This window comes from Ruditapes philippinarum, unplaced genomic scaffold (genome assembly GCF_026571515.1).
Source record: "Ruditapes philippinarum isolate M1 unplaced genomic scaffold, ASM2657151v2 ctg470_1_1_1_1, whole genome shotgun sequence".
Lineage (NCBI taxonomy): Eukaryota > Metazoa > Mollusca > Bivalvia > Venerida > Veneridae > Ruditapes > Ruditapes philippinarum.
Window position 1 is genome coordinate 1 of NW_026857845.1, and position 12,052 is coordinate 12,052.

The 12,052-nt window shown below is 31.3% G+C and overlaps 1 protein-coding gene across 1 annotated transcript; it reads right to left on the bottom strand.

Moving 5' to 3' along the window:
• Nucleotides 1–87: 87 nt before the first annotated feature.
• On the bottom strand, nt 88–1,562 carry LOC132751232 (uncharacterized). Its single transcript, XM_060741384.1, has 2 exons — nt 598–1,562; nt 88–373 (listed from the first exon to the last, which is right to left on the bottom strand). Exons 1-2 carry the CDS (start codon nt 992–994, stop codon nt 267–269), a joined length of 504 nt encoding a protein of 167 aa, XP_060597367.1. The 5' UTR covers nt 995–1,562; the 3' UTR covers nt 88–266.
• Between the last annotated feature and the right edge of the window lie 10,490 nt (nt 1,563–12,052).

The following is a 12,052-nucleotide window of genomic DNA, read 5'->3' on the forward strand; positions in this document are numbered from 1 at the left end:
AACTGAGGTTTTTCTTAAAAGAGTTAGGATATTTCTCAAAAGCAATTCATGAATTGCAAATTGCACACTCGGATTAATTAGGTCAGCTATATCTATTTTTATTCTTACTTGTCACGCGCTAGAGCAACCACCTATTTGTCTTCAGCCTTCCGAACTGCAGCGATTAGCACAAAGTCATCATCTGTATCAAATAATTATCTCAAAAACAATTCATGCTTATATTAATACATTAGAAAATCGTTCTAGAATTTGAAAGCAGTTTCAATTTAGCTAAAAACAAGCCTACCATCTTTTTTAACATATTCTTCACTTCCAAATTCTTGTGTCATTTCTTCTGAAGACGCCTTAGTGTCATTATGAAACCATTTGGCACCTAAAAAGTCATAAGACAGACATTTAGTCCTGATACAAAAATGATGAAAAAAAATTAATTAATGTGATCATGTATATGAATATAATGACAGTTAATTCAATTTCCCTATAATTGCCAGTTTAACAATTATATTTTACAATTTTAAAGCTTATTTTCATCTCGGGTGTTGGAAAGAACAATATTTTATTAACTTTTTAAAGTTCTGAACTGAAACACGGAAATACCTTCAACGACAGTCTTATCCGCCTTCTGTCGCTCATTTCGTCTCTTGGGAGATTCGTTACGAGTTCTGTTTAGTGGTGATACTGAAATCTCCTCAAATGTGTAATTGGTAACTCCTTCGTGTTTTGTCCTAACTTCTTTTGACTCCGTCGTCTTTACAGTTTTCGTGCGATTAATCTCAGTGACATTCTCTATTTCTCTTATCGAGATATCGCCATCGCTCTCTTCAATTACTTGATACCTGACATTGTCAGTGAAAATAATGTTTTCTATTAATTGAGCTGTACGCGATTTTTCCAAAATATCTAAACATTTCAGTTGTCCATCGATATCTAAAAACCATTCCTGATTTATACACTTTAGTTTCCATTTTGTATAATCCACCTTGTGTTCATCCATTGTGAGATACCACAATTCTGTTTGGTATTAAAAATAAGAATTAATGTATTAAAGTTAAAACCGGCAAACATGTATATGTATTTTTTTTCATTGAACACTAGTATTTATTTTGTTTCCCTAAACACTATAGTATTTATTCCGTTTTTACTGAACACTTACATCTATTCTGTTTCACTGAACACCAGTATTTATTCCGTTTTTACTGAACACTTACATCTATTCTGTTTAATTGAACACCAGTATATCTATTCTGATTCACTGAAACACTAATATTTATTCTAATTACACTGAACACTCGTATTTATTCTGTTTCACTGACACTAATATTTATTCTGTTTTCACTGAACACCGGTTTTTATTACTGTTTCACTGAACACCGGTATTTATTTTGTTTCCGTGAACACATATATTAATTCTATTTTCACTGAACACCGGTATTTATTCTGTTTCCACTCATCGCTATAGTATCTATTCTGCTATTCTGTTTTCACTGACACTAATATTTATTCTGTTTTCACGGACACTAATATTTATTCTGTTTTCACTGAACACCGGTATTTATTCCGATTTCACTGAATAATAATAATAATAATAATAATAATAATAATAATAATAATAATAATAGTAACAATAATAAACTAGCAATAATTCAAAGGCAAGGCGATGCAATTTTTATCTGATTTGAATATAAAGTAGTATTGAACCAATTCATTTTAAATCAAATTTATTAGAAGTACTATAGCGAAAATAATAAATGTTCTTTTATTTAATTTGTACTTTTATTGACCCCGTCATAGGTACAAAAGGGTCGTGGAGCATCCCCAGCTAGTGTACCTTACAATTACAGTATTAATTTATATGGTATGCAAAAGATATAAGTTGTATTAGTTTATAACATTTGTGTAGAGCAATTATATATATAATAGTTCATAAACACGAAAAAGTTCGTATAGATCAATATTATTTGAAATACTACAAAGTTTCAAACCTTTAAACAGAATGGAAATTTTAAAATGTATCTGTATATTCAAAGAATTATTGATTATATAGATAGCTTGAATTTACAGAGAATCTTGTTATTTGCAATTATAAAAATGAGTAAAAGGCTCCTTTTAAATCAATGAGATCGAAAACAACTTGCTTTTAATATTTCCTTAGTTATAAAAGCGATTCTACAATGTTACCTTCACTTAAGGATATTTATTACTGTTTTGATATTTGGAGGAATGTAGCATTCATTTTAAGAGTTTTACCAATATAAAGTTCTTTTCTTACCTTTAAACTCCCAATTACTATTTACAAAATAATGATAATAGATAAAAAAGAATTCTCTTTCCATTTATACAACCTCATAAACATGAACACATTTATCCCAATTTGTACAACAACACATTCAAATTCTCTTCATCCAATTTTAAGTACATGTACATACTCTACTCCATGTCTTATCTGTTTATAAAGTTTAAAATTGTCATAATTAGCGAACATGTGAAATTTCAAGGAATAAAAAAGGAAGTAACCGAATGTTAGTACACAAATTGTTTTCATTCCAATTTGAGTTATGCAAAACCATATATCAAATTATATACTATTGATTGATGGAATTTTGAGGGGTATAAAAAACCGGAAGAGAAAAAAAAACAAGAAAAAATAAAAAAGACATAAAAGGGCTTGGTGCTATCTGTGCTTGTTTAACCTGAGTAACTTAAACTATGAACAATTTTTTTTTTGCAAGAATGGATGAGATAGGGGCTGGTGGAAGTCTCCTTATAGTATTATTCGGAAATGCGGATTTAGAATGTCAAAAGAAAATTATTAGCTTAACTCAATAGATTAATATACTTATGCCATGATTTTTCAAACAAGGCAAGTTTAAAAAATTGTTTCGAAAAATATTTCTCAGTTTTATAACTGGCACATATTTGATTTTTGAAGTTTCCTAAAATATGCCTTGTTTGTTTATTCTGCTATAATATATATGGGATTTGGCATTTATAATTATTTGGTTTGTAACACTATTCAGATATATATTACCAAATAAAATATCTGAAAGGCTCCAACTATTGAAATTTACATTACATTTGTCCTTTAAATATAATAGCTGTAGCTGTGTCCAGAACTGTTTTATAATATCACAATCAAAGAATAAATGCACCAACGTTTCTTTTTCATTTTGACAAAAAAGAACAAATACATGTATCTTCATTTATAATATTCATTTTCTTAAGTAAATAATAGGTCGCAAGAATTCTATGATAAATTCTTAATTGAAACCTTATCAATTTTGGATCTTTCGTAAATTTATATATCTTATATTTTAGTTGTTTTGAAAAAAAAAATAGGATCAATTTTATCTGATATTTCAATCATCCATTTTTGTAAAGCATTTGGATATTGTTCTGATAAGTTTGGTTTATACAAATTTATTTTAGTTCGATTGTGTCGGGGCCACGCCGCCACGCTCTGATAAGTGCATGACCTTATAGATAGAACGACATCCTTTTATATCTTTGATAATTGTCAGTACAGTTTGTCGGATAGGTAGATTATATTTTTGTTCTTTTGCTAAATCTTGTACATTAAATTCAATAAATATAATTTTACTGCTGTTATGATACTCCTTTATTCTAGAAAATTACTTCTAAATTTAAATATTGCACAAAATTCATCATAATTAAGTATAATAATCTCCCTCTTGATTGACAAGATCTCCTAAAAACAGAATTCCACCAGCAATCAATCTATTCAGATGAATGCTTGAATTTCCAACCTTAAATTCAGAGTTATCCCACAAATGAATGGAATAATAATGATTAACATGTTTTGGCTGTAAGTTCAATGATAGGGAATAATAGCTCTGTAAAACATCTTTCCAAAATTGATTGATGTGTTACTGCAATTTTCTTTTCACAAAATTTATTTCATACCAATTTCATATAATTATTGTTTGAATGTATAAGTCTCCTAATCCAGATAACCTTTAGACTATCCATAAAACATCTCAGGTCAATCATGTTCAAACCTCCAAACTTATATTCTTGAGTGATTATATTCCTCTTGACTTTATCCATAACTTCACTCCAGAGAAATTTGAAGAAAAGATTTTGAACTTAATTATTTTTATCTAAAGGTGGATAAGGTATATTCATAATTAAATGATTTAGTTTGGCAAGTGCCAAAGATTTTATAACTACAATTTTACCAATAGGCGAGATAATTCTTTTGGACCAATTTGCGAAAAGTTTCTTTTATTCTTGAATTTTTGCATCATAATTAAGACTTATAATTTGGCTTTAACCTGTGGAAAACTTAATACCTAACAAAGTAAATGTTTCATTGTTCCAATCCAGATTGTACTCTGGGCAGATCACAGAATTGTTATTTTTAAGAGAACCAAACCAAACCACTTTAGTTTTTTTCTGTATTAATAACAAGGCCAGACATATTAGCATAGAATTTTAAAATTTTCATTGTGTTTTTTAAAGATTTCTCTGTGCCATCTTGAAACAAGCTAGTATCATCTGCATATTGGGACACTTTATATTCTTTGCCATGAATTTTGATACCCTTTATATCATGATTACTTCTGGTCAAAATGGAAAGAATCTCAGCACATATAATGAACAGGTACGGTGACAGGGCATCCCCTTGACGACAGCCTCTCTGAAGAGAGAACCAGTTTGACATATTTCCATTTACTATAACACAAGACTCCACATTTGTATAGAACAGCTTAAAACATGTTCTAATTGAAGAACCAAAATTAAAAAAACTCTAAAACTTTAAACATAAAATCCCATGACACTGAATCGAAAGCAGCCGCAAAATCAATGAGAAGTAACAATCCTGGAATATTATTTCTCAGTATAAAATAAACAAATCATACAGCATCCTTGTATTAATAATAATAATAAGTGTTCTTTGTATATTTAACCGACTAGGAAATAATATAATGTTTTACAAACGCGTCAAAAATATATGAAACTGAACACTAGTAATCTGCTGTAATTCATTACCGTGTTAAGATTATATTATTATAATAATGAATTACTACGCTCGTTTTTATGACAAATTCCTGGATTTAGACATTTTATAGTTTTTCCATTCCATTTGCATCCATTTATTACATTACTTTTTCATTTTATATTAAAAAGTTTATAATTTCATTTTGATGCTTTAATTCAATAATGTTACATATCCATGCGTTAAGACTTTTTACTGCAAATCAATGCGTTTATAAATGCCTTACTTATGATATGTTCTTTTATTTTACTTTTTATCGACGCGCTCTCACACTTAATCATTATACATTTCCATGCTGTCAGACCTAATTATTGATTAGGAACGCATTCGGAATTCTAATTGTAAATGCATGCATTCATTATATGAGCCGCATCACGACAAAACCAACATAATGGGTTTGCGACCAGCATGGATCCAGACCAGCCTGCGCATCCGCACAGTCTGGTCAGGTTCCATGATGTTCGCTTACAAACCCTATAGCAAGTAGAGAAACTGATAGCGCACAGCATGGATACTGATCAGACTGCGCGGATGCGCAGGCTGGTCTGGATCCATGCTGGTCGCAAACCCATTATGTTGGTTTTGTTCTGACGCCGCTCATATAATATTATTTATCCATGAGTTAAGACTTTACTATAATCATATTGAAATTAATCCGTTAACAATATAATAATAATAATAATAATAATAATAATAATAATAATAATAATAATAATAATAATGATTATGATAATGATACGATACGATACGATACGATACGATAAATATAATAACAATTATATTCTGTCCCAGGTTCATACTACATTGCATTTAACATTTATAATTAAGCCTACTTATCCATGCGTACAGACTATTTCACAATTAAGACTATTTCACAATTAAGTTTATCCATGCATTCATATCATTTTACACTTACCCATGCATTTAGTCAATTTCACAATGAAGCTTATTCATCCATGCATTCAGACTATTTCACAATTTAGACTATTTATCCATGCATTCGGACTATTTCACAATTAAAGGGGTCTTCACCTTTTATTTTTGTCCGGAAAAACAATTCTGTGGGTTTTTTTTAAACTTAATATTTCAGTACTTTTATCCCGGAAAGATGCCTCACATCACGTACTGTTAGGCCTCCTTCAAAACAGCGTCCCAAGAGCTATTTATAGGGCGCCAGTGACGTTCGTTTCTAAAAAAAAAGACCGGGAAAGGATTAGAGGGATTTGTATTTTGTCGACGGCAAATTTTAATTTCCACTTTATTTTTTATTTTTTTTATTTGACAATTATATGAAACGATTAATCTAAAAATAACATTTTTAACATTTAGATCGAAAAGTTGAAAACCGCTTTAAGCATATTTATCCATAAATTCATGCTATTTCTCAATTAATCCTACCTATCCCTGATTTGAGACTTTTCCACAATAAATACAAATTTCTTCATTTATAATCTACTTAGTATTGATAGTTAAAATTATCGCCAAACAAGTTAGTCACTTACTCCTGTACTTGTAAACTACGTTCACCTTTCTTGTAATAGCACAAATGAAAAGCACATACATAAATGATATCATTTAAATTATTGATATACCGTATATTAATCTTCCAATATTTTGTAGAAATAGTGTGAGCTCTTTAATTTTAGCACAATCCGTAGAGCTGCAAACGGTATTACGTGGTTCCAAGGTTTGAGTCCCGGTAAGAACATAGTCCTAGTCAGTTCACATGCTGTGCAATTGCCTCATCCTGTGACGCTGAACTAAGATAATACTTTCACTTAATTAATCCGCATGTAACATTGTTTTCGAATGAAATTTACACACAAAAGTAGTGATAGTATCTCAACAGTATCTCAATGAAAAAATGGACCACTTATCGGAATACTGTGATAACTCAGTAACAATTCGACACGAACTTGTCAAAGCTACATTTTCTAGAATATAACATATTGTAATGCGGTTATATATATATAGCTGGTAAAGGCTTGGATGATTAGATAAGAAAAGGAAAAGAAACACTTATTGTCATTAAGAAGAACAATGACAACTTTAATTACGTAAGGAAGATTAGTGGTTTCCTAACTTTAAGCATACTTAGACAAAAACAAATGTGTATTAGGGAAAACGTCTAAAAAAGTAAGATTTGGTCGGGTTTGAGAATTTTTTATTTCTTGTTTCATTTTAAATCTAGGCATCGGGTTACTCTGAGTTGGGTGCGTCGGGCTGCGCAAGAACACAGGATTTTTAGACATCTATAAAGTCGGTGGTTTCCTAACTTGGCATGCACGTACATTCTGATGAAGGCATATTACAGCAAACATTATTTTCCATCCAGCCGAAGCCGGAAAATATCAATGCAATTGATAGAGATGAGAAGCTATTCACAATAAAAATGATATGTGTAGCCGGTCCGCATAATGTTATCTAAGATCATACCCTAAATATTAGCAAAAAGTAGCATCTAAGGAAAAAAGTGTGACGGAAAATTACTCAGAACCTTACTTGGTGTAATATAAAAAAAATGTTAGAAAACATAAAAACAATATTTATCTTAAAATCATTCTGAAAACATTTAAAAATGATAATTATCAACTTCACAAAGTTTAAACCTCCAACGTTTCGGGGGGATAAACCCCTCTTTGACGTCATATTTTACGTCATCAAACAGTTAACTGTAAAAGTGAAAGTAGGTTGTCAGCACGAATCGCTTTATTTTTATTATGAGAGCTTAAGTGTATCTAGTACAAACACATTTTTGTTACTATTGAAATTTGAAGAAATAATACGACAAATTCATTCCGAAAAAAAAATGAAAATAAAACTTGCTTCTAGATTCTGCTGCTTTGAACACACAAACAGTAAACATCTCTGTACTGTACAGAACAGTGGAAGAGTACAGTAGACAAGAATTTCATGGAAAGAACTTCAAAGTCTATTAAATTTCTTCTGCCGTGTATTAACCTCTTAATATAGGTAGTCAGTACAAGCAAAGGGTAAACATAAATATAGAAAGAAAGGTAACAGATTGAACAGGATAGATAGTAAAAGTGAGGTGGTAAATTATTCCAAAAAAAAAAGACTTAACCAATTACCACATAACTCTACTTTCAAAAAGTGAGACATTTGTCCCAAATAACAGAAAACCAAATGTAACAAATATCATGTGTGAATTAAAAGAATGTAAAAAGGAGAATGAGATTAAGAGAGTATTTTTACGATTCTGAAAAAGAAAATAATGATAATGAAGCAAATAAGGAATGTTGGGATAAGAAAAAAACAGTTGTTTCACTCCTAATGGTGGAAGATATAATTGTTTGGATGCTGAAATAGATGCAGTAAAAGAAGAAATCTTAAAGGTATGAAGAAAAGTGGTGCATCTCTAGGTTAGAAGAAATTGCGGTGAAAGACCTCCTTGACGATGAAACAATTGTTATAAGACCAGCAGATATAAAGGATCGGGGATAGTGATACCTGACTGATAAAAACAATGAAGATATCGAAAATGAATTAAAGGATGCTAGTACATATAAACATGTAAGTGAAGACCCAACAGCAATGATTTTAGGGACAACAAAGAAACTCATAAGTAGAATAGATAAAAATGGAACTTTTCCTAAAAGACTTACACAGTATTTAATTCCCGACTGCCTCGGACCAGGACAAGTAAAGGGCAACCCTAAAATACACAAACCAGACAATCCCTTCTGACTAATCATAAGTGGTATTGGAACAGTAACAGAGCGAGTGGCAGAACTAACTAAGAAAGAATTGAATGAATTTGTAGTTAATACGCATAGTTTCATACAAGACACGTCACACTCCCTCAATGAAATCAAAGACATAAAAAAATCTACAAAAATGCAATACTATTTTGCTTTGATGTGAAAAACCTCTATCCATCAATACCAAAGAATGATGGGCTAGAAGCATGGAAAGAAGCTTTAGCATACCGTACGTCAAAACAAATTCCCGATAAAGAGATTCTGAATATGATACAAATAGTTCTTGAAACAACAACTTTGAGCATAATGGAAAACATTACATACAGGTTGATGGAACAGCTATCGGATCCAAGCTAGGAAAGAATTATGCTTGTACATACATGCGAATTTGGGAAAGAAAGTTGTCAGAATTTAAGTTACAACCACATATATACAAAATATTCATAGCTGATGGCTTTGGTATCTGGACACATGGAATAGAGAGTTTGCAGCAATCCATGGTCCATTAATCAAACTGGCCTGGCGATGTAGACGCGTCCAGGGGATACGTATGCAAGGTCTTCCCAACTGTGATCTAGGAGGGACTTTTTATAGCCCTTGACTGTCTGTGCGCACACAACACTATCTCGCAGATGGTTCCAACACACTAGCGTTTCAATGTAAGATTTCACTTTGATAGAACGTCTTTGATGTTTAGGTGTCAGGTAAACATTTGGGTCCACTGCTGGCACCATACCCCTTCTATTTTATAGAGCATCACCAACCAGTTGTAACATCGCGATCTTGAAGAGAGTTAAATTTCAATGTAGTTAGCATTCATAAGAGTGACACTTCTTTCTTCTTTGGAATTTTACATGTATACAATTGTTCATAATTAAACGAGCGTCGAGGTGTTGGACTTTTTCTCTTTTTTTTTCAATATCCTTTTTGAGATATGGGTCCCAAATAATAAAACCATATACTAGTTGAAATCTGACAAGTGATATGAAAGCTGGTTGACGACATTAAAGGGGGCAGTGCTTTAAGAACACCGATCAGTGTCGAGTCGGCCTTTTTGCAAACGTTTATAATATTATTCGAACAAGTAGGGTAGGGATTTGGATCCACATGTTTATTATGTCTTTTCCAGTTCATAAAGTGAGTACTTTTGCTTTTAACACTGAGGATATAACATTTTTTTTGTATTAAATTTCATGCCACAGTTTGAGGTCCAACGTTCCAAGGCGATAAGATCTTCTTGGAGTTTGACATGATCTGATGTATTACGTACGTGTCTATACATAACAAACAATCATCTGCAAAAAGTCTAACCTGAGATTTTACACTGAGTGCAGGTCATTTATGTGACACAGAAACATTAATGGTTCGAGTACATAGGGGAACTTTAAGGAAGACAGTCAGAAGATGACCTTTTTCTCTTAATATATTGTGATTTTTTTCTAAAACGATGAAAGCAGGCCTCACTTATAATTTAGGTTCTGTAGAATATCCAGATCTAAGCCCATGATTTAACGTTGTTAATTTACACTATGTTTTTCAAAATGTTTTAAAAGATGGCTGCACTTAATGTGTTCAAGAATCTTGCTCGTAACTGCATAATGTAAAGCTTATACAGGACGATAGTTTTCAGCTGTGTGTTTGCCCCCCCCCCCTTCTTAAAAACAGGCGCTACATTTGCATCTCTCCAATCCTGTGGCTATTTACCGGTTATATAACGAATACTGATTTTACTCATTTCATGTGCATACGTTTTCCAAACTATATTAAGTAAAGGTAAAATGTTGGTAAAGACTGAATTCAATACTATTTTACATTGTAACAAATGGTAGAGGGAATAGAGAATACGAAGTATTATCTAAATTTTAACATGATGTTTTTTACAAATAGTAGAATTCAATTTTATTATATGCTTTTCGATGGTTTATAGAAATATATCAGTGAATTAAAACTGGTAATTTCACTGTTTTAAACAGTGAAATTACCACTTTGATAATTTCACTGTTTTGAATTTAAGCCCCTTACGTTGTTTCAGTGAAATACAAGCGTGCACAGTACTGGGTACCAACTCAATGACGTGACGTCGTAAATGACGTCACGTTGTATTATGATTTGGCGCGCTTTTCATTCAGTATTATGTTTTATGTCTTTTTAAAACGTTTCTTTGCATATAATAAAAAGAAAATTTGTTAAGTTTAGTGTAAGATCGAAATATATTTCACCTTGTGAACACCAAAAGTTCATATTTCACTCGTGGCTGCGCCACTCGTGAAATATACCTTTTGTTGCTCACTCGGTGAAATATATTCCGATCTTACACTGAACTAAACAAATATCCTCTATATACACACCACTGTGCCCAAAACTCCGTTACAAGTTTTAGTAATACAAAAACTCCGTTAAAAGTTTTAGTCATACCAATTAATTTCAATAAACCAATGAAATGCCTTCATTATCTTTACTGCAGTATGGGTGGGGGGAAAATCCCGGGATCGCCTATAGAAAAGCCGGGATCCGGGATCGTATTAAACATATAGTAATCCCGGGAATTGACCACCCGTCATCGATAAATTATCGATTATTTCATGCCTTTTGTCAAAGATATGCTTGTGATATGCTTGTTGACAATTTTAATGATGTTTTTTATCGTTGATGGCTATGATATATATTTGTATTTGAATGATTTTCGTTGAGACTCGCATGTACTGTAATTCTTTATACATGTGTCTTGGTTGGTTATTTCATATGTTTGATAATGGAAACGTTTAATTAATAACAGCCGTACTAAAAATACTACAATTTGTACAAAAATAAAGTTTAGATTATTATTATAATTGTTGTTTAATTATTATTATTATTTTTATTATTATTATTATCATTTTTATTAATTGACCTCAGAATATGTCACACACCGATAATCTTATTTAATATTGTAAGTACATGTGCTGGCAGTAGAAGTCATTGTATATTAGTTTCGAGATATTGACACAAATGACACGTGCACTTTTATAATAAATATTATGAGAGATGAGAGACACCTGTCTGGTGAACCAAAGCGTGATTGCTACGTAAAGTGACATTAAGCGGGTTTTTTTATTTTATTAAAATACATTTTGTTTGATTTGTCACGGAACAAGATGACCTTTTATATAAATCACTGGATTTTGATTTCCCTACTTTGATATAAATTATTATAGTAATTTCCACTTGTTAAACAGAATCAGTCATGTAATGTTCAAATCATTTTACTCCTATCAATATATGAGTATATTGTATCTTTAAAATATTAAAACAAACGTTTCAATAGGACAGATTA

Coding starts and splice junctions, on each gene's coding strand:
- LOC132751232 (XM_060741384.1), bottom strand. CDS start 994: ATGGATGAACACAAGGTGGATTATACAAAATGGAAACTAAAGTGTATA. Junction 374..597: donor GGATAAGACTGTCGTTGAAG/GTATTTCCGTGT, acceptor ATGACTTTTTAG/GTGCCAAATGGTTTCATAAT.